The 23,705-nt window shown below is 48.7% G+C and overlaps 1 protein-coding gene across 5 annotated transcripts in view; it reads left to right on the top strand.

Moving 5' to 3' along the window:
* Positions 1-23,487, top strand: part of LOC142572983 (kelch-like protein 32) — a 33,409-nt gene extending 9,922 nt beyond the window's left edge. For 4 of the 5 annotated variants that reach the window (XM_075682464.1, XM_075682463.1, XM_075682467.1 and 1 more), the window contains 6 exons: positions 940-1,139; positions 6,832-6,942; positions 9,166-9,357; positions 13,435-13,557; positions 14,126-14,269; positions 22,008-23,487. In XM_075682464.1, coding sequence (XP_075538579.1) covers positions 940-1,139; positions 6,832-6,942; positions 9,166-9,357; positions 13,435-13,557; positions 14,126-14,269; positions 22,008-22,027 — 790 coding nt within the window. In that variant the 3' untranslated portion in view covers positions 22,028-23,487. The remainder of the gene's footprint in view (positions 1-939; positions 1,140-6,831; positions 6,943-9,165; positions 9,358-13,434; positions 13,558-14,125; positions 14,270-22,007) is intronic. The other variant, XM_075682465.1, reaches the window with a different exon arrangement.
* Positions 23,488-23,705: the final 218 nt, after the last annotated feature.

The raw sequence follows: 23,705 nt of genomic DNA, 5'->3' as shown, positions 1-23,705 counted from the left end.
GTATGTGAGTGGCACGTTGTCCGACAAGGGGCGAAATGACATGATGTAAAAATCCTGATAGCTTGTGCAGGGGCGAACGCGTAAAATCTACAATTGGACGCATGGGAACGCCTAGCTTGTGTACCTTGGGGAGGCCATAAAGAGCAGGGGCCGAACCATTATGACAAAGTAATGTGAAATACATTGACTTGCGTTCAGGGGGGACCACACGAAAGACATCGGCCAAAAGCTTCTGGTAGTCTCTTTGCACCTTGGGTGTTGGATCCCGGTCAAGTTGAACGTACGTATTCGTGTCTTCTAACAGCGTCAACATCTTCTGGGAGTAGTCGACTTTGTCCAACAGAACAGTCGCGTTCCCTTTGTCTGCGGGAAGGATCACGACCTTGCAGTTGCCGCTAAGCCTCTTCACCGCTTGACGCTCTTCTGAAGATAGGGCCGAAGAAGGGGGCCCCGCAGTCTGGAGAGAACAGACACAACACGAGTGCGGGCCTCATCACGGTGCGCGGGATCAACTTGACTAACGGCGTTCTCCACGGCACATACAAACTTCTTTTTATCCCTTGCAGCTCCGGCGTTGAAATTGAGGCCAAGGATGAGGACCGAAAGCTCAGTTTTGTCTGGTTTGTACGAGGACATGTTGAGAACCATGCAGTTTCCTGCTTTGCGCTGAACGTCGCTTCGCTGGGCTTGAAGTCTGCGAATCTTGTTGTCGTGCGACAGATCATCTTTCCGTGCACGAAAGCTTGCTTGAAAATTGGCATGTAGCTGTACGCTTGCGAAATAGCTCGCAATAAATTCCCCTATTCAAGTGCATCCAACGCATTTTGACAGGTTCCACAGTTGTAGTCCCATCACACGAATGCTAGCAACACATTTTCCCGCAACTTCACCCCTTCTCGAATCTAAGCGTGCGTTTAGGTTAAATACCCTCTGTTTCAGAGCCTACCACGCAGTGGCCGTATACAAGAGGCGTATTTTTGTGTTGGGCGGCATGCAAGAGCGGAACTACTTGCGCTCCACCATCAGCTACGACATGGACAAGTGCGAGTGGAAGAGCGAGTCCTCCATGAACGTCCCACGCGCCTACGTTGCAGCCGTGGCACTGGGGGAGTACATCTATGCAATAGGCGGACATACTGGTAAGCAACATAGAACTCTAGACAGTAAAGAAATCGTGAACATATGAGGCAAGAACAAAGATATAAAAAATTAAATTATGGGGTTTTACGGGCCAAAAGCACTTTCTGATTATGAGGCACGCCGTAGTGGGAGACTCCGGAAATTTCGACCACCTGGGGTTCTTTAACGTGCATCTAAATCTAAGTACACAGGTGTTTTCGCATTTCGCCCCCAATGAAATGCGGTCGCCGTGGCCGGGATTCGATCCCGCGACCTCGTGCTCAGCAGCCGAACACCTAGCCACTCAGCAACCACGGCGGGTAAAAAGACATAGAGACGCTTCAGAGCTCTGCAACTGATTAACTTGCGGCACACCTCTATGAGAGAATTAGTCCTATGTAGTTAGCATGCTTGTGATTTCATGCTCGGAAAGCGGAGATGACGCCGTAGTAAAAAAAAAAAAGGATATGTTGCTGGGCGAGTTAGTGCTGTGTGCTATGCGTTCTTGGTAACAGTAGCAAAAGCGGACCATGCACAGGAGCGACATACACAAGTACCACTGCCGCCTGTTTATTGAAAGGTAGGCGTCAGAAGAGCAAATATTATTTCACGTATGCGCAATACACCGATAGTCCAGACATCGTGATGTGTTTTGCTGTGCTGTGCTCATCAGGCTTACATCTAGCGTACGCCTGATGAGTATAGCAAAGAGAAAAATATTGCAGTTCCGACCGAGAGGCGAAGCATTGGTAGTAATAGCAAAGTATTAGGCAACTACAAGAAGTAACGTTCGTAATTTGATTGGCAGTAGAAATTGGAATAAATGTTCGCTTACTAATTAAATTATGCTAAGCGTGGTGGCGCGCTTCCACCGGCAAACATGATTAGATCTCACTCGATGACCGTGCGCATGCGCTGTTACAACGCTAATGGGATGAAGAGCGGCGGCAGCCGTACGCGAAAGCTTCGTGCTGCTTATCACTTTATACCGCGTCTTCGAAGCGAGATTATGCGACCTTCAACACTATGCGAGCGGGAAGATAGCGCGTATAAATCCGCCCCACATCTCGGCTCACCCTAGCCTTTGCATGTTTACTTTCAGCGCGTACAAGGCAGAGAGCGGGGAGGTGAGCGCGCGCTAGGACCGGGGGAGGGGGACAGGGTAGCGCAGGCCGTTTCTTCTCCCGCAACGGCTGCGCATGGTGCGGCTGAGCGCGGTCGCGCGCGTCTTATGTTCGAGGTAAACTGCCGTGGCTTCGAATGCCAGCCCACCCGAGATGGCTGATGGCTTCGTGTGCGCTTTGTTCTCAAGCGTGATTCGCGTTGAAGCGAGAGTCAGCACGAATGGGGAATGCACTTGCTTTTGTGGCTCATAACGCCGGCGTTTTCACAGCGGCTTTGCTTTCCATAGTCATTAAGTGCTATGTGTTCATGTCTACCTCCGCCAGGGCTCCTACGGAACACCAACTCGGCCGTTCTACCGTCGTGTTCGTCAAATTCAGGTTCTCAAAGCTGCGTCGCCTGTCACAGCTTGTCTCGTCCACTGGTTACATGTAATCGGTTATTGAAAGAAGTAATTGAATTACAGTGAGTGTTACCGAGCAAACAAAGTGAGCGTTAAATTACAAAATCAGGCAGGATTGTAAATGATTACAAGTAAGTAATATGTAATTCGTTAGGTCTCGTCATGTAGTGTTCATTCTTGTCCTAAACAAATGTTGCCTCTCCGGCGCTCCGATGCTTGTACTGCCCCCTCTAGCCGCCATACCTCAGCTAGCGCGCGGTTCATCACGTGACCTTCAACAGTGGGCGCCATTATCTTTGGCACACCCTCTCACACTTTCCCTCGCACCCGCAGCATACAGCGTGGGGAGCGCTATCTTGTCGCTCAGCGACTTCATATGGAATACCACGATGACGGTGAAATTTCGCCTGGAGTGTCCATATGATTGCTATCTGTCTGTGATAATATATGGTACGCGGAAGTGGGAAATAAACATATGAAGACAGTGCACCGTGGTGGTGGGGAAGAGGACACCGACTCTTGGCAAATACCTGTGAGCGGGTATGTGCAAAAGGGCCCTCATCATCATCATCGACACCAATTTCTGAGCGTCGACAGTGGCACCTCGAAAAGCCTGGCCCGAGATAGTGTGGCCCGTGGCGTGAGCAGTGCGCGAGGTTCGGCGTTCGAGGGCAAAGAGCTTCCTCGCTGGGCGTACGGCCCATAGGAGCATCACCGCCCGCGTCAATATGTCTGCACCCGAATCAACGCTGTCACCAGCTGAGAGGCTACCTCGCTCAGTTGTTCCGCTGGAGAACTGGTCCAGGAGGGCTGGCGGTCCTGAGCCTGGCTGAACGAGCGTTCGGGCGAGCTGCCACAGGGCTACTCCGCCAGCTGTGAACGTGACCCGGTGGCTGCTGCTGTGTGCTCCCGAGCGCAAACCCCACCGGCGGGAAACCAGGCACGTGGAGGCTCCGGTGCATTGTCTGTGGCGCAGGTCCACCTGAGCTCCACGAGGCGGTCTGACCCTGCCGTCCGACCCTGCTGTCCGACCCTGTCGTCCGACCCTGTTGTCCGACACTGCAGTCCGACACTGCTGTCCGACACCGCTGTCGGACGCCGGTTCCACGTCTCCGACATGGCGACAACTGCTTCAGCATGAACTGTAGGCAGATTACGTTTGACTCATCTATATATATATATATATATATATATATATATATATATATATATATATATATATATATATATATATATATATATATATATATATATATATATAGCCGCATGTCTTCTAGAATGTATATTGGGGAACTGTCGGCCAATACGTCCAATAAAAGTCTGAGGTGTGTTTGTGCTTCTGCGTGCACGCTGCCTCTGTCTGTTTCTGGAGTGGTCCTGTACCCAATAACATCACACTGTCATGAGGTGCACGCGCTGTGTTGCAAAAGGCGAAGTCGACGATGACGACGATGAAGGCGCGAGCATGACCGTGCAATAGCGATATAAAAAGGAAATGGAAAATTGGAGGACGCTTAAACTTCGCCTTCAAGAGCGGAACGCGATAGCGTTATCGCACCCCGTTCGCACCGCCAAGGGGTGTAACACCCATCGACCCGCCAAGGGGTGTAAGACAATGCGCGTCGGCGCAGCGATTACTTATGAGGCACCCCGCATCGGTCTTTGCACCACCAATCACGCGGTGAGCGCCGAGCAACGCAGCGTTCGGCGCGGCAACGAAACGTGTGCCTGAGCAAGCGGAACGAACCAAAGAACTCTGTGTCTCGGAGGGAGAAACGATCTACGCGAGCCAAACGTCGTGATCGGCACGGACAGCCGGGCCGCGACGCGCCATGAAAGCGGACGCGATTATGGGGCTGACGCCTCGATGGGATCGTCCTCTATCTCGCTTGGGAGCACCACGCAGACGCGTGACTCCTCGGAAGCAGCTCGGCACACATCGCAGGGGACGCTTTCCCATCAGACGCGCTACGGCGCAGCGAACACGTCAGAGGCGTCCCGCATCGAACGCTGCACCTAGGAATCGCGCTGTGAGCGGAAAGAGGTGCCGCGTCGCCTAAACGCGAGGGTTCGAGTGACGCACGCTGGAAGTTGGAAGGGGTGAGAGCGGGAAAACGCATAAAACGCAAGGGTATTGGGGCATCCTCGCACCGGTCTCCGCACGGCCCGAAGGGGAGAAGCGGGCGAGTGGCGCGCCACGTGTCGGGGCAGCGCCGCACATTGCGAGGAGGGGGTCTTCTGTGTTTGTCGCAAGATGGCTGTACGTGTGCGCAGAGCGCAGAAGAAATGTAGCGAAAACGCACTTCACTACTCGTATAACTGCGACTTCTGTAATTTACATGCTCATAATTACCGATATACGCTGCAGTATAATTTTCTACGGCACGTTTCTAAGGCAACACCGCATTCACTAGAGGCGCTTTTGTCCCGCTTTGAATCATCGAACTCGAGGCTCAGTGGTGGCGCCTCCGTCTCACAATCCGGAGACCCTGGTTCGATTTACACCCAGCCCATCTTGCAAGTTGTTTTTTATATGTGAAGTGCCTTCCGGGATTTATCGCGCACGGCCAACGCCGCCAACGCCGACGACACCGGGTTTTCTGCGACACAAGGTTCCTAACGCTATCGCGTTAAAAAGCGTTGCCGGTGACCCTCGTGGCGCGAGCGTGGAACGCGGGAGCGGCACCATTGTGAGGGAGGAAGCGGAGGGAAGAAGGCAGCAGCAGCGGCCGAAGAAGCAGCCCATGGGACGATGGGTCCGGGCTCTTGTCTATGCCTGGTGTTCCTAAGCCTATGGCTCAACGTCTAAAGCTGCTGTTCATCTGCGATGCGTCCAGGGGAGCCCCGATCACAGCTTCTATGCTCCCGAGCTTCTCTCCTGGCTTCCCCGGCGTGTCACGTCATCTCGCAGCCCGGCCGTCCCTCCTGGCTTGCGTTCATGCCCGTCGTTCCACATAGTCTCGCCTCCCAAACCCAGCTAGGGTACCTCCGCAACAGCCCACTCGTCGTCTGCACCATTCCGGCCGCGCCCCCACAGCGAATCATTTTGTGATGTGTGAACTTCATGCCTTAATTCTGTAGTTTGCAGACTACTTAGAGACTCCTTACTTAGCATTGGTTCATAAGAATTTTTTACCAGTTATATGTAGTTGGATCGATATAAAGCATTGTTTGTGTGTGTGCGACAGAGAGTGTGCACTTCGTATTTTCTTTCCTAAATCGGTCAGCATTGACCGCGTTCAAGAACTGACTATGGTGAAAATATTTATATCGTGACACTGTCGCAATAAAGCTCGTCATGATGTCTGGAATTTCAATGTATGAGAATGCGCGGAAAGATATTCGTTCTTTTGACACCTTACCATTAAGTAGTTGGGAAGGGCGGTTGTGTGTCTCGTGTTCGCTGTGTGGTGCTATACTTTCTGCGTCGTTAAACAAATGTTGTATAGTAAGCCTATATTGGTTGGCCAAGCATGTTAGCTTCCGCGGCTTAGGCACATTTGACTAAATCTTGTATAACCATGCGTTCGAACTTTCGATATTGGAAAAAGACAGCACCCGTGAGTAAGTGCATCTTCACTGAGTTCCGCTGTTTCATTTTGCTGGAGGTGCGTTGAACTACAGCAACGTCTTGCGTCTTCGTACTTTCGACCATCGTAAAACTACGCATACGTGCCGCTAATACAAAACTTCATGATCCCGGACGTGACAAAAAAAAAAAAAGAAATTGGGACTCTTAGTTTTGCTAGGTTGACTTCTATAGAATGCTCTAGAGCGGACGTAACTTCATTATGTTTCCTTCCAGGTTAAAGCTATACCAATGGCGCAACAGACTAGTTGAAGAAAGTATGTGGAAAGAGAAATTTCGACGCACTTTTGCAACCATCATCATCATCAGCAGCAGTAACAGCAGGAGCCGCAGCAGCAGCATCAGCAGCAGTAGCAGCCGCCGCCGCCTGTTTTGATATCCACAGCAAAACGAACGCCTCTCCCAGAAATCTCCAATTACACCTGTGTTGCGTTAGCTGACTCCAACTTATGCTTGCAAATTTTCTAATTTATTCACCCTGCCTAATTTGCATACGCGGAAAGGAAAGCGAGTATCGGTAATCTTTGGAAGCTGCCATTACGCTGTTTTATGCTTAGCCGATGCGCTTACGTACGGTGGTTCGCAATGGCATACGCAGGTGTGGAGCGAACGCCTAGTGTAGAGCGCTACTGTCCGCGGACCAGGCAGTGGACCGTGGTGTCTCGCATGCACAGGAGGCGTAGCGATGCCGCCGCCTGCGTCATCAAAGGTAATAAGCGCGCTCTCAATTCTTCTATTATATGCTCTGATATCACTTCTCTAAAACAATTGTACGGGTTCTGTCCCCTAAAAAACCTGCTTGTTTTCACTTATATGCCTTTCTCTGAATGTCTGAGTACATTTGTGCAGATAACTTTTTTTGTTTTTACCACCTATATTTTGTTCCCCCCTACGTAATGCCTTTATGGCGATGTAGGTATTCTGTAAATAAATAAATAGTGGCCGCGTAATATATCGTTTTGCTTAAATAGAAATAGCAAAGTCGTGCATATAGACTGCCTAAAGGCTAAATTTTTTTTTGATCGAATTTATCTGTACCCCGCGTTCACTTACAAAGCGGTGCCTGTCCGCGATAACTGTTGCTTTCGCGCAGCAGAACAATTTAGATCAATTTCTACAAGCATTCTGTTTCTTCCCTCGACACTCGCCATAAGTGTAGCTATCCAGAAACGAATATTCCATAACTTGAAATAATCATTTCAAGAATTGAATGCGAAGTTATAGCAGTGACTTGTAAATCCGTATTCCAAATTTCAGTATTCGCCCACTCCTAAATAAATGTGCCATAAATAAATAAAGAATGTGCCCAAAAATCCCAGTTGGAACGAGTTCGTTTAGTAATAGGAAAGGCTCTGAAATTGCACTAAGGATGACGCCGCGAAGTATTAGTGCTGTCGAAGTATATTGTGTTGGGCTAGTTGATCAAACCATTCTACTTAACGACATCCGCGTAAGGAAATGTAAGGTTGTTAGTTTTCCTTTGCAAGCAGTATCCAATGACGCTGCCGTAAGCAAACTACATTGCGCTTTTTATTACGTTTTATTTTTACATGGAATCTTTCACTCTCTATGGAATGTGGAATACCACTTGTTGACATGCACTGTGTGATAACATCCTTAACACCGTGATTCTACTTTGGCTATTTCCGAGAACTACATATTTGCTCTCGTGGTTTAATGTGCACCGCACACAGTTCACACTTGGCCTTCACATTCGCTCAATCAATAACACGAGTAGCTTCAGGCACCCACGCACTGAGTAAAGTTAGCATTCACTAGGTAGCGGGAACGAACGAAGACTGAAAAGAGCAATAGAGATGTTACAGCAGTTCTTGTACGTGATCATTCGAAAAAAGAAATATGGCGTCTAAATACAATGTACGCTGAAAACTCAGTGTCATAAAAGGAACCCAAATGGTCGCTCTTGCAGAATCAGGTGGTAACGACAAATATATGGTCTGCTAGGATTTATTTACACACACTGCTCATTTTCACTTGTGCTAATAGCGTGTCCTATTACAATGAGAACATTGTGTGACCTAGGATGCAGGGACTTACAGCGGTGGGAAGTGAGCGCCTGCGAATATTTATCGGCAAGAATGCGCTTGAAAAGTTACTGCGTTGTATGAGATATCTCGTTTGAAATATAGGGGAACACTACAATATTGGAATTGGGATCGCTTCCGATCCATTAAACCACTGGCAGTGCAATGCAAACACAGTCACGCAATTTGTGAGACTTAATTGCCCCTGGCTAAATGAAGCTTATCATTACGGCACGATTCATACTGCCATTGTCGTGTACGAATCGTTATCGTGGCCAGACGACAACGATATGCACAGTCGCGACTAAAAGGATGAACACCAAAGATGTCAGGAAAACATTATTCACAGCCTGTGGCACAGCCCACGTCTGCGCGTTACGTATTTAATGAAGTTAATTATTTGTTTGATTTGGTTCATTTATTTATTCACTTATTTAACGCTCCTTACAGGCCCCTAGGTGAAGCAATGAGTAAGGGAGATTAAAAAATCAAATAGCAGCATGAGGAACTCAATTGCTGGACCGAGTGACAAATCCAGGAACAAAGATGCCATGAACGAGGAACATCATTATGCCATTCCTAAATAATGTTATTGGCCAATGACATAGAAAACATATAGAGAATTGAACAAAGCAGTTCCACTAGTACTCGGACAATGCAACGCAGCGTGAATAGCACTGCATAAATGCATGTGCACTACAGGTACCCGACCAACAAAACACATGGGCGAAATTCCCCGCTACACATGTGTGCCATTAGGTCCCCAATAGGGGTTTATTTGTTAGTTGGAGAGCACCGGACAGGACCTAGAAACAGTCGCTTTAAAACTGTTTCTGTTCTGAGGTTCTCCGCGCTCTCTTATGAAGCCCTCCACTCACCACACGCAGGTCGCCTTCTCGTGAGTGGTGGCTTCAACGGCCTCCGCTACCTTGAGAGCATCGAGGTGTACACGCCGCAGACGGACAGCTGGTCACTCGTTCACTCACTGCCATTCCCTCGCTGTAGCCACCGAATGATCGTGCTGGGGGCGTATGTCTACGTCATAGGTGGTTTCGACGGCCGCCGACGCCTCACATCAGGTGACGGGTCCACGAATAGCGCCGGACTCGGCAGAATCAAGTGCCGCTGCCACCGACCATAGCTCTGGCAGCGTAATCCTGCAGCCAGTGTTATAGCAACAGCAAGGATGCGTTTATTGAGTTTGGAAGACCTAAACACAGCCCTGCAACACTCACCGTTTTATAACTGCAACATAATCCGGAAATAAGAAATTTATGCTCGGATACAACAATTAAGTCTTGCAGTTGCTGAAAATAGCGAGAGTTGGCTGCCGCGATAGTATATGAAACTGATATGAAAAATGGAACACGATACATGAAACATGAAGATGTGAAACATGCTACTTGGGCAAATGAAGACGATAAATGTTACTGATTTGTGCCTTTATTACTGAACATGAACGGCTGGAGGTCTAGACATGTTCGGTCGAAGTCCAATTGCCTTTCTGTCAAGCCAAATCTAATAGAACTGACGGATAGCTCGTTATTATGTACTGAAAAAGTGGCTGCTCGATGTGGTGTCTTCAGGATGGGACAAAAATGTTCGCGTCTTTAGTAACCTGAGATCTCAGTAGCCTAACCCTCACCACATCATGGGTGGCAAAATTAGCGTGCCTCATAGACGTCTATAAAGTTGTTACAGCTGCGTTCCTCGCGACATTTCCGGATTTACGGGTGCACTCGATACAAAGGCATAATGTTGACAGCGCGAGCTTCTTGCACTGCTGAAAAATTTTACGACTTCACACGACGGTCTTCAGGTCTCGTACTAGAAGCTATTGTCCGAGTGTTTCGATTCGAAGATTCATTATTTTATTTTGTATGACTACTTGTCTAATTGCTACCCGTAATCACTTTTATGTCTGCCGCAGTGGTTAGCACAATATCGAGGAGATCGCTTGATTAAGGCATCTTTCTTGTCCTTGTCGTGAGAAAGCAATTAAACGAATGCAAGATGTGGAAGGTGTGACCGTAATGATGCAGATACAGCACACCTTTATTGTATACGATATAATTTCCGCTCAGAACGGGCCATAATTACGAAAATCTCTTTACACACGAGTTTCATTACACAGTGTGCGTAATAGATGTCACACTTGCTTGGCATCATTTTCATTTCAGGCGCTCTCTGCAGCACTTATTCTTATATGGGCGAACATAAAACCTTTGTAAGCACCTGTGCATACTCTCACTCCTGAAATAGAGCCAGACTCACTCCGACAGCTGGGGTGTCATCTTATCTTGGGTAATGTTCACTCCATTGTCAGTTATTTACGAGATCGGACAAGCTTTATCGTTTACATTCGAGTTCCGAGAATGAATGAGCGCATATCTCCGCCGAATGAAACCATCTTAACAGGACACTAAAGAACAAGGAAGTTCAAAATTCAGTTTAGGTTTGTGAACTGCTCTACCGAAGCTCAAGTGCCAATAATATTGCGGGGAAGCACAGGGCGTCATTGTAGTTCCCGTTATCCCGTCATTTAAATAAAAGAGGACAAATTAACGATGTGGCTTGGGCTGGCTGGGCTCACGAATGTGTGCCACAGTGATAACACGTCAAATTTTCGTGACGTGGAAATGAGCCATGCTCAATACGCCCGATGTCGCGTGTCATAGAGCGAGTGTTTTGAATTTTTCATATGAAATTGGTCGCAAATGTGAACCGGTGAATTCGATTAACTGAGGCCGCATGGCGTTATTACGTATTCGACAGCTACTGTTAAAGCCAAGAAAAGAAAGCGAGGCAAACATTTTTCACTTAGGGAATGTTTTCCCCCCTCCAAGGAGAACTCTAGCCTCATACTCATTTCATGATCGCTTTCATGTAAAACAGTTCATTTGTTCGCTTGCACGTGTAAGCTTGCACTCTCATCACAGAACTCTAATCGCAATGAGCAATCGTATGAGACGTATGGGACACTGAGGGAGTCATGACAAAAGAAACTAGCTTTTCTTTCTAATGATTAAATTTGTGAGAGGCGAGCATTTCTAGCGCAATATCACACAACGCAGTGTCACAAAACTACGCCATTAGCGCCTTGATGGTGAGATCAATCTTTCACTATACAGGCGTAGGTATACACTATCGTGCGTACGTTATAATAATAAACGACGCTGCAATATATTTTAGCCTTAAAGGGAAGATCTTCATGATTAAATGAAAGTTAAATTACTTTTGTGGAACGGTATAACAGAGAAAATGGGCGGGGGGGGGGGGGCGTTCGCCGCTCTGTTTATGAAGGAAGCCACACCAGTTCCCGCACGCATTACTCTTAAAAAATCCATGACACCAGCTTTTCAATATTAAATTTTTGCATTGCACGGTAAATCGTACACGTCTCACAGCGAGCTAGCAAAATTTGAGCGCATTCGGTGCAGCATGAAAAGCACTTGCATCTGAATATTTTGTACCTAGATACACCGGACCATAGCGGCGCTCAGGAAGAATACAGCGCTGTACGGAGATGTTCTCTGCAGACATGCCCAGTGGGCCTTCAATTGATACGAGGTGGCAAGAGGCCTCTAGTAGATGGTGGTTGTGCCGGACGTGACGTTCGGAAATGTAGAGCTTTGCTTCTCCTCAGAAAAGACAGATTTCGTGAAACGGCCCCAACGAGGTGCAAACGGCATGTCTCTGGGTGTGCATAAGTACAAAACAACAGAAGGCATGGAGGAAGACGTGGGATGGTTTACATTCGTAGCGCCGGAGGCACCAGCAAAGACACTGTACGAATTGAGGGTCGCGGGGCTGGAAGAGAAAAACCTTGTCATGTATGTGAGGGGCACATCGTGTTTTCCAGCACACCCGCCAAATGGGCAAAGCACACACGCCCTCTCGGCAGCCGTTGCAACCTCCCCACTATTTGCGCAGACGGTGTGCAGACTGGCGCTCGAAGCGCAATGACAGCGACGGAGCTGGGCAAACAGGTCTCGCGAGGGGAGTGGGCAGAATGAATGGAGGCGGTGAGAAGGAAGCATTTGCTGGCAGTGTACATAAAACAAAATGAAATCGGCAAAGAATTCTACGACAATTCCACATGCAGCCACCTATCGGCGAGGCACGCTGTGGGGCACTACGCACTCGGCTTTGAGTGACTCATTACATGGCGGGCACGGGGAAGGCGGGATATGGAAATTCAAGACGATGAGCAAAACGAGAACAAGGTGGAAGCAGGAGCCAACGTTTCGACAAGTGGACATGTCGTCTTGAAGAAGACAAATCCACTTGCCGAAACGTTGGCTCCTGCGTTCACCTTGTTCTCGTTTTGCTCATCGTCATTACATGGCAGGTGTCTCGACGCAATGCCCGCTTTGCAGCACATGTGCAGCGCACCAGAGGAAGAGCCCATAGCACACATCCTCACGGAAAGTCCAAGCATACGCACTCCCACTGAGACCACCTCCTTGCCGATGGCACTAGGATTTCTGGACGAAGGTAACACGGATGCTGCTAACGCGCAGGCATGGTAAGCCTGAGGCGAAGTCGGCTCAATAGTCGACGTGAGGAAGCGCCGCTTTGAACACTCGTGGATACAGAGCGCTACGACGGAGTCAGGTCTGAAAAAAAAAGAGAAGTGAAAAATAGAAATAATTGTTTATCTTACTTTCTTGTAATACAGTAGGAAAATAAATTGTTGATTTCTTTTTCAGTTTTTGACTTTGCTTCGGGCTACATCTCTTGTAAACTGGTTGAAAAGGGCACCGACTCAAGAGCATCAACATCAGCCCACTTCTTGACATCACACAGCCCATTCGAAGATGCCGGTGGCGCGGGCTTAGGTGCATCAATTTCGATGGAGAACTCACTTTATTTACACTTTAGGAAGCGGAAGGCACAGGCAGCAAAAGCTGTACAAGCAAAATCTCTGTATAGCTTTTCTGTAATGCTCTTCGGCCTACAAAGTATAAAGAACAAAAACCACCTGGATTTTCGGATCTAAATTTTATTTTGGAAAGCGTGCCGAGAGCCCAGTTTAGTATTTCTTTTTACCATATCTGCCACTCTTCTCGGGTGGCAATAAACTGAAGATAGTTGGATGACCATGCCCATGACTCAGTTAACTCGCATGCCATGTTCTTATACTGTTGTCACAGTGGTGCGCAGCCTGACCCTGCTTCCACTGAAGTGGTACAGCATCGCTCACCTGAAGAAACCCCGGAGCACCTTCGCCCTTGCACAGCTCGACGATGAGCTGTACGTCATCGGTGGCCACGATGGTGCGTATACGCATGACCTTTACATTTTCTGTGGTTCGACTGACTGCTAAGGGGCTACACGATGTTTTACTTCTGATCTACGAACTGCGTGTATTTGTCTAGCTTTGCGTTTGTGGCGCCTGCGCTGCCTTTAGGACTGAACGGTGCCTGGTTGAATTGTTGATGCGACACGGGCACCACATCCAGTAGTATTGAGCTGCGATTTCAGTACGTCTTGCGATTTGAGGAGTCTTGATAGCAGTACAATGAGGATGTATTAGTAACGAGCGCAACATGACCGAAAATAACTTCAGAAGTCTGAAGTCATGCTTTCATTAGGACACGGAGATTGGCAGCGGAGAAGCTTGCACAAACAAACGTACAAACAAACTAGAAAGAGCAATAAAGTCTAGAACGCCATAGATGAGCGCTATTTCACGGCACGTCAAATAATAGGTTGACCCAAGCGAAGGAATTGTGATGTTAAAGGTAGTCCGTGCCGTGGTGCATTGGGTTCTTTAAATTAATGCGCGAATAAGGTTTACGTGCACATCCACCTTCTCTAAGAATGGGGGTATTCATATCGCAGGCAAGACTATTGTATCCAACGTGGAGCGGTATTCACCGCGCGACGGCAGCTGGAGCTCAGCGCCGTCACTGAGTGAGCCCGTGAGCGCCATGGCTGCTTGCCTCGTGTCGGGTGGGGCCATCTGCAAGAAGCTTTCTGTGAGGGGTAAGCTTTTGCTGAGGGGGGGGGGGGAGTCTTGAAGCTGTCGAGGCTCTTTGCAATGATACTTTCCGTCCCGTGGCATTCCACGTCGCATGGTGACATTTCACACGCAGTATTCTGTTCGCAACTCTCCTTGTGAGTGCTTTGTCATGTGCTTTCCTACTGGTTAGCGCCATTTTAGCCGTTTCACGCGTGTCGTGTGGGAGCGTACGAACCATATGGCAGGGCATACAGTTAATCTTCCTTGGTCTGAAATCTGTAACAGTAATCAAATGAACTGAATCTGTACGAAAAAACACGTCGATTGGCCACTCGTTTACTGCTGTTGCTGATTTGGTTGGGAAGTTTGTAAACCTAGCCCGTTTTCTCAATGGTTCATTCCTTGAGATCAGCTGTAAATTGTAAAGCATATAGAGCACTAAAAAATTAGAGCACTGCATGGGCTGGTTTTTCGGCCCGGGCTCGCTTTATGGGGCCGCAGCCCAGGTCCATGATGCCAAGCCCGGGCCCGGCCTGGGCCCGGTTGTACATTGCTAACTTTAGCCAAAGCACGCGTGCGCATGATCAGACCCAGCCCGGGCACGCTGGAGAGAATTTGTTGATGATGAATAATATTATTGGTGCCTCGCGCTTTATAGCGGGCGATCAGGCGGGAAATATGGTATGTACTTGCACTGAAATGTTGCTTTACCCATGCGGGTAGTTCAGCGGTTAAGCTGCTGCGCTACTAAGCTCTAAGACGCGGGTTCGATCACCAGCCACAACGGCCACATTTCAATGGGGGCCAAATGCAAAAACACCCATGTACTTAGATTTAGGTGGACGTTAAAGAACTCCTGGTGGCGGAAATTAATCCGGTCCCCAATATGGCGTGCCTCGAATCATATGGCGGTTTTAGCACTCAATGCGCCAGAATATAAATGAAATGTTGCTTATGTGGTACATGAAAACTCATTACAATAAAAATATTGCGACAATAAAATATAGCAAACACTTTCTAAAACGAAGCCTACAGGTAACATGAAGAAGCGGATAGAATCAAACCCAGGGCATTATCTTTAATGGTCTTGTCTACACTTGACGTTGGAGACAATATTGGTTACAAATTCTTAAAACACGCTCTTGGTTAATAATTTCTTACAGAAGATAAAAAAAGCCTAAAGTAATGTATTGTGAGCAGCAAGCAAAAGCTGATGAAATGTAAATAGTTGATATTCTGACTTTGACACGAAATGCAATCACAGCGTACGAAATAAATTATATAATCAAGCGGTCACGCTCCATATTTCAGGCTATCCCAGATAAAAGGTTCCTCCCTTTTTTATGAAAAAAAGATGGAAAATATGCTCTAAATGGAATGGAAATTAATCTTAAGAAAACACAGTATATGACCATAACTCATAGAAAGTCGATCTTTAGGTTCAATAATACATTAATGGGCAACGATTTAATACAAACTGACACAGTAAAATATTTAGGCATAACCTTTACAAGCGCGTTAAAATGGAATACCCATATGGATAATACATGCACGAAGGCCTTCCGAACACTCGGTTTCTTGCGAAGAAAATTAACTGCAGCACCATCCTATGTGAAACTAACAGCATATAAAACTTTAGTAAGGCCAATTCTTGAGTATGGTAGCATAGTGTGGAACCCACACCAGAAAGGACTCTCACAGAAATTAGAAAGTATTCAAAATAAAGCGTTGCGATTTATATACCATAAATAGTCTCGACACGAAAGCGTAAGTGCTCTTAGAAGCCAGGCAGCACTGCCTACCCTTGTTTGTCGGCGTCGTGTGGCTGTCATGAAATTTCTTTTTATGCTATGTAATGACAACATTAATATAGATAAGCGAGATTACGCGCAACCACCACACCGACACTCTAATAGAACCTGCCATAACAAACACATCAGGCAGTATCCGACACAGTGCGACACGTTTAGATATTCATATTTCCCATGGGCAATTGAAATCTGGAATTCGTTGCCACAGGAAATTATAGAATCAGATTCTGTGGATGGCTTTGTCGCAAAATTGGAGCCATATTTTGGCTGTTCATGAAAGTATTTGAGTGCGTAGTTCAAAGGTAATGCATTGGTTGAGTGATTGGATACTAGTGCACGTGCGTTTGCATGCTGCCTTATGATTTCAAATGTAAATATTGCAATGTGCTGAATAGTGGTGTTTTATAGATCCACGATAACTACAAGAATATTATACGACTAATATTGCAATTGTTTTTTTCCCTGATTCATGTGAAACAAAAAAAGTGTCTTGTGTTGAATACCAGTGCTGTTGTATGGCAGTTTTTCTTTTGCTTTATATATTATGTTTTTTTTTCCTGTTTTTCCCATGCTCATGTGTATATATTACAATCCACTTCCTGTTTGGGCCTGTGCAAAGGCCTAGAGTATTGTTAAATAAAATAATAATAACACGCAGTGACATAAGAATACTGCGCCCGGAAACGATGCCACAAAAATAGGACTGTGCGAATGGCAGCGAAAGGCTAAAATTTACACCTTCTTGTGCAAAAAAGCAGGCTGTCCATGCTGTCCGGCTTCAACTTGGTTCCTATCTTGAAATACCTACCAATCTAAAATAAAATTACGTTCGCTTCTTACAAATTGTACCGTATGTGTCAACCTCACCTTCTCGAGATCTAATCAGCTACAGTGCATAAGCATTAATATACCGAAAGCTTTGTTTCTTTAATGGGAACGCCAGTGATCAGGCCCATCGCCTGCAGTGTAATTTTCCACTGGTGCGCATGCACCAGCGGCAAATGATCGTAGGATTTGGTCCTATGAGGTCATTTAGCATGGATATATATATCTATATATATATATATATATATATATATATATATATATATATATATATATATATATATATATATATATAGATATATATATATATATATATATATATACATACAGTGTTACGTAGGAAGACGCAGACAAAAAGCTATATACAAGTATAGTTACAAGGGAATACGCCGCACTTGGCCGAGGGGCAACAGCCCTCGCGTACCTTCAATCGTCGTCGTCGTGTTCTCACTGCTCGCCTCTTCGTAATTGGAAATACTGTTCCCCGTAGCACTAGGCCCGGCGACAAAAGCGCCGTCCCGGAGCGACTAAAGGCCCGACTCGGAAGCAGTGCAGCAGTAGGCTTTTAGCCTACTGACGTGCACGAGATCACTAGGTGCTAGCGTAGAGGACAAGGTTGAACTCACAGGAGCAATTTCGTACGTCACAGGAGTCACTTGGCACAGCACGTGGTAGGGTCCTGTGTATCGCGGAAGAAGCTTTTCTAAAAGCCCGACGTGACGAGAGGGCGACCGCAGGAGCACGAGCGCACCAGGCGAAAAGTGTACGTCACGGTGGCGGGCGTTGTACTGACGCTGCTGAGTGGTTTGCGAGGCCGTCAGCCGAGCACGGGCAAGCGGGCGTGCATGGTCGGCGAGGGCGATGGCGTCGCGCGCATAATCGCTTGTTGAGGTCGCAGCAGGAGGAAGTGCCGTGTCTAGGCGCAAGGTCGCTTCGCGACCGTACAGTAGATAAAATGAAGAAAATCCGGTGGTGTCGTGCCGGGAAGAATTATACGCAAATGTGACGTAAGGAAGGGCAATGTCCCAGTTCTGGTGGCCCTTGGAAACGTACTTGGACAGCATATCGGTAAAAGTACAGTTTAACCGCTCTGTCAGGCCATTGTTTTGAGGATGGTATGAGGTAGTCAGCTTGTGTTGAGTGGAGCAGGAACACAGAATGTCGGCAGTAACTTTCGAGAGGAAGTTACGACCATGGTCAGTAAGCAGCTGTCGCGGAGCGCCATGAAGTAAGACAATGTCACGCAAGAGAAAGTCCGCGACGTCAGTGGCGCAACTGGTAGGGAGAGCCCGCGTGATAGCGTATCGGGTGGCTTAATCAGTTGCGACGGCTACCCATTTGTTCCCAGAGGATGACGTGGGAAAGGGACCAAGGAGGTCCAATCCAACACGAAAGAACGGTTCCAGAGGGGCGGTGATCGGCTGGAGATGACCGGCAGGTAGCACCTGAGGTGTTTTCTGACGCTGTCAGGGATCACAGGCAGCAACATAGCGTCAGACGGAGCGAGCGAGACCAGGCCAATAGAAGCGGCGGCGGACGTAGTCGCACGTGCGGGTTACCCCAAGATGTCCTGCAGTGGGTGTGTCATGCATCTCAAAGAGCACAGTCTGTCGTAGATGTTTTGGCACGACTAGAAGAAGATCAGATCTGTCAGGGAGGAAGTTCCTTCGGTACAGAATGCCGCCCCGGAGGATATATCGGCGAACGGATGCGTCAGTAGGTGTAAAGCGCAGGCGCTCGATGAGTGCTCTCAGCGATAGGTCTCGTTACTGCTCATCGGCGATGTTAGCGAAGGCAGACACAGAGAAAATGCCGTTCGCGGTACTACTGTGGGCGTCGTCAGGCTCGTCTACCGGGTAGTTAGACAGGCAGTCAGCGTCCTTGTGTAGTCGGCCACATTTCTAGGTGACAGTACACGAATAGTCTTGGAGGCGTAAGGCCCAGCGATCAAGACTTCCCGTAGGATCTTTCAGTGAGCATAATCAACAAAGCGCGTGATGGTCTGTGACAAAGGAAAAGGGTCGGCCATATAAAAATTGGCGGAACTTCGCAACCGCCCAAACTAGGCCAGAAACTCACGCTCAGTGATGGAATAGCTGAGCTCCGAGGGTGAGAGGAGCCTGCTGGCGCAAGCGATAACACGGTCGTTGCCGCGCTGGCGTTGTGCCAGTACTGCGCCAATTCCGTGACCGCTGGCATCAGTACGGACTTCGGTAGGCGCAGAAGGATCGAAATGGGCCAGAACGGGAGGCGTTGTGAGAAGGTCGATTAGATGCGACAATGCAGAGGCCTCGTTATCGCCCCACTAGAAAGGGGCGCCTTTTTTCAGAAGCTCGGTTAGGGGTCGTGCTATGGCCGCGAAATCTTTCACGACACGGTGGAAGTACGAACAAAGGCCGATGAAGCTGCGCACATCCTTGACACACTTCGGAACAGGGAAGTGCGTAACAGCATGGATCTTGCCTGGGTCTGGTTGTACTCTGTTAGCCTCAACGAGATGCCCAAGGACGGTAATCTGGCGAAGGCCGAATTGGCACTTCCATGCGTTGTGTTGCAGACTGGCTCGACGAAAAATGTCCAGGACTGCCGAGAGGCGCACGAGGGGCGTAGCGAACGTTGGGGAGAATACGATAACGTCGTTCAAGCAGCACAGGCATGTGGACCATTTGAAACCGTGAAGAAGGGAGTACATCATGCGTTCAAAAGTGGCAGAAGCGTTACATAGACTGAACGGCATCACTTTAAATTGATAAAGACCATCGGGTGTTACAAAAGCAGTCTTCTCACGGTCGAGATCGTCCACGGCAATCTGCAAGTAGCCGGAGCAAAGGTCAATAGAGGAGAAGTAGCGAGCACCGTGGAGGCAGTCAAGGGCGTCATCAATCCGAAGTACGGGATACACATCCTTTTTGGCACCTGTTAAGGTGCCGATATTCCACGCAAAAGCGCCATGCGCGATCCTTCTTTTTTACCAGTACAACAGGTGACGCCCATGGACTACATGACGGTTCCATAATGTTCTTGGCAAGCATTTTGCGCACTTCTGCGTGAGTAACTTGACGCTCAGCCGGTGACACACTCGATACGGGCGGTGATGAATAGGAGGGGCATCGCCGGTATTAATGCGATGTTTGATAGCTGTAGTTTGGGCCAAAGGAAGATCGTTAAAGTCAAAAATATGGTGGTACGAAAACAGAATGCGGTAGAGCTCACGAGAGTGCTCGGACGGCATGTCGGGCGCAATCATTTTCTGTAATTCGGCGATGGTACAAGTTCCGACTGCGATGGTAGAGGAGGATCGGCTGAATTGTCGTCTACTGCAGTAGATGCTACTGAGTGATCCTTGAATGAAGAAAGCTGGGCCAGATACATCCCGCGTGGCAGCACTTGTGTCGTCAAGCCAAAATTGACCACTGGCAGGCAGACGCAATTAGCCGTAATAGATAAAACGGTATGAGGTACTGTGATCCCGTGTGTAAGTAGTACGTCTGGCATAGGAGCCGCGATGTAGTGACCGTCGGGCACTGGTGGGGATGACACTAAGTCAACGTAAGTCAGTGCCGAAGGTGGCAAGCGAACGAAGTCGACGGAACTAAGGCGACTGGGGTGTGGTTCAGCGGGCTACAGAACAGGCAGGTCAAGGCGGAGAGTACTGGCGGAACAATCGATGAGAGCAGAATGTGCGGAGAGGAATTCTTAGCCGAGGATGATGTCGTGGGGACAGTGGGCGATGACTGTGAACAGTACGGTAGTGGAGAGATCGGCGGAGGAGACGCGGGCGGCACACATACCAATTACGGGGGCTGTTCCGCCATCGGCGACACGGACAACAGGCGTCGCGGCGGGCGTGATGATTTTCTTCAGGCGGTTACGAAGGCCAGCGCTCATTACCGACAAATGCACCCCAATGTCTATAAGAGCAGATACTGAAACACCGTCGACTCGCACGTCAAGAAGGTTCAGATGAGTGGGCAACGTCAGTAGAGGATTTGGCGGCGTAGGGAGCAATGCAGCGTCAACTCTAGGTGCTGCATCGTCTAGTTTTCTGGTTGGGAGCGGCATCCTAAGGGAGTCGGCGAAAAGGAGTGACGGGGCTGGGGAGAGCGAGATTGTCGTCGTTGGGGTGAAGGTGAACGAGAATAGGTGAAGTTCGGCGCAGGAGAATCAGTGGCGGCATTATCGGAGCGTGCGGCATAGGGACGAGAAGGGCCACCTGAGGGGCGAGAGTAAGCAGTATAAGTAGACTGGGTCGGGGAACTCCAGCTACTGCGATATGCCGAGAAATGTGCCCGATTCGACGGCAGTGAGAACGAATGGGCTTGTCGTCAGCAGTGCGCCATTCAGATGGGTCATATAATATGGTGGGTAATAAGATGCGGGACGGGGCGGAGTCGAAGAAGCCGGGTGGGTATCAGGGCGATGGGCCGAGCAGATGGTGCAAGACCCATGTTTGCGAATTCCTGGTGGGCAACTGCCTGGATGCGAGCGGGCGCAAGGGGAACCAACGATCGCGGCTCAATCTCGCGCGCCATATACGGAGGAAAGCGGGGAGGCAGCGCGGGAGAGAGCGGCTTCGATTCCGCCAAGTGCGTACTTTGCGCAGCCTTTGCGCAGCCTTCGCGCCGCCGTACATTTAATGGGATCTCCAGATGGCTCATACATCTGTGCGCGCTGTGTTCTCGCCTCTCGCGTTGAAGCGATAGACCGCACGAAGGTCACTTCGCCCGCGCTGCTGCCGCGCTTGCTTACACCAGTGTTTTGAGAGCGAGTGTCCACGCTCGTCGAATGTCGTGTTCATGTTTGCTTGTGCGCGCTGACACCATGCTTGTTAACTCACTTCGTCAGCAAATGTTTCCAAGTTTATACGACCGATAAAACTACTATTCTTACTTCGTATAGCTGCCTAGTTAATTGCTACCGCAATCGATGCTTCACCTTCGGGGCGAAACTGCGACTTCTTTTACTCTGCAAACTAATTTTAGCGTAACCGAGAATTGCGCCAGCCCAACTAGGTTTAGCAGTATGCTGAATGACAAGGCGTAGTATTAATCACTTGGAGTTCCAACAGAATGGTTGTTTTTCCCATGTAAGTTCTGATTTGGTTCTCGTTTGCGTTTCTTTGCAGGAACTCTCGAGGTTTCATGACACAAGCAACACAGAGTGGACAGGCGCGCTTCATCACCCACCTGTCAGTTGAGTGCGGGGAAGCTTTTGAAGCTTACGTAATTTACCATTTGAAACATTTTTTGCGGCCAGTCACAACAGATATATTGTGAAGAAAGGGCTTGGCTGAAATTGTGGTGACGCAGTTGTAAATACAAGGCGACCAATTCCAATATGTGTTTTTTTTCACAAAAAGCGATCTCTGTGGTGAAAACGTACAAATGTCAGGCGTTATTATCACACACGCTGTTATTCCTGCCTTCCTCTAAATTCCTAAAATCACTGACTTCGATAACGGCATGAAAGCGAGTTGAAGACGCGCTCGCGAAGAGGCATTTCAATGCATATGTGCAGCCTTGCATATTCGCGTATTTTTATTTTTAAACTTTACTAACCATGGCGAGCCAAGTTTCGACGTCGCCAGCAATTTAGCCTTCATTTGACCGCAGCTGCGCCGTCGCCTTGGCAACGCATCACGTGACTCGCCGCGCCGAGCTCCGCCGCCGTCACTGGCTTGGCGCTTGCGCTATCCGCAGCTGGGTCGCCGCCTGACCACGTGACTTGCCGCGCGCCTGGCTAAAAGGAGCGCCGCGCTCGCCTAGTCAGTGCGAGCTTTGCCATGAATGAGAGCGAGGCCGGGCCGTCTTCTCTGAGCGTTGCGCGGGAGAGGGAAGCTTTGAGCCGTCGTTGTCACGCGGCGTCTGACCACCCCGCGGATATCGCCCGGCGAACTGCTACATTGGAGAGGGTCCGGAGTGCAACAGCCGTCGCACCGTCGAGATCAGTGTATCGACCGCGTTCGCGCCCTGTCCGCTTGTGCTTTAACGCTGCGCACGTTGGGGGTGTCTCTTTGCATGCCTAGCACTCGCGCTTTCCCTGTGGCGCAACTGGCGTCACACCGTCGAACGATGCGTGTCTACCCGTCTCTCTCGCCACCGGCCTTGGCACAGCCTTCATACCTGACTTGACGATGATTGTATATCTAAGTATAATAGTTACAGCTAAGTCAAAGGTTAACCAAGTAAAACTAAGACTTAACCAGGCTAAAACAAGCTTTCGCTTTGCATAGCGAGGGTTAGCTGAGCTAAGCCGCCGTAAATTTTTTTCTTTGGAGATAAGTAACACTATATGTATCGTACTTGATGATACCGGCCGTGTCGGTCATCTTCTCATTGGCTTTTCAAAATAAGTTTAAAGTGGGAGCTGTAGGACATACACTGGCCCCACGCCGTCTGATATGATAGCAATTGTTAGCAGGGACTCTGGAACCGGGAGGGGGAGGGGTTCAAGGGGGCTCGAGCCCCTCCGGAGTTTTTTCTTTTACGGGGCTTCAGCTCCCGACCTCCCTCTGTTATTCATCAGTGCTCCTCCTTGCCTGGCATGGCGCTGCCTACTGTTTGTTGCCGGCATGTCGAATAAACAAAATGTTGGCCATCAGTTCATCCCTCCCCGTGTCTTTTGCGTTATGTGCTCCTTGTTTCAGATGATGCTGGTGGGTGTACTGGCCGAATAGGGATGGTTGGTCTTCCCTCAGGCATGTCGGGGACCAAATTTGGCACCGACGAAATTCGGCGCCGTCTTCTCGGACATGTCACCTTCGCACACTCCGCATCGTGCTATTTTTACTTTGATAAAAAATAACGCGCAACAGGACAAAGTT

This window comes from Dermacentor variabilis, chromosome 2 (genome assembly GCF_050947875.1).
Source record: "Dermacentor variabilis isolate Ectoservices chromosome 2, ASM5094787v1, whole genome shotgun sequence".
Lineage (NCBI taxonomy): Eukaryota > Metazoa > Arthropoda > Arachnida > Ixodida > Ixodidae > Dermacentor > Dermacentor variabilis.
Note: the sequence above shows the minus strand (reverse complement) of the source record. Positions and strands in the feature narration are given on the sequence as shown.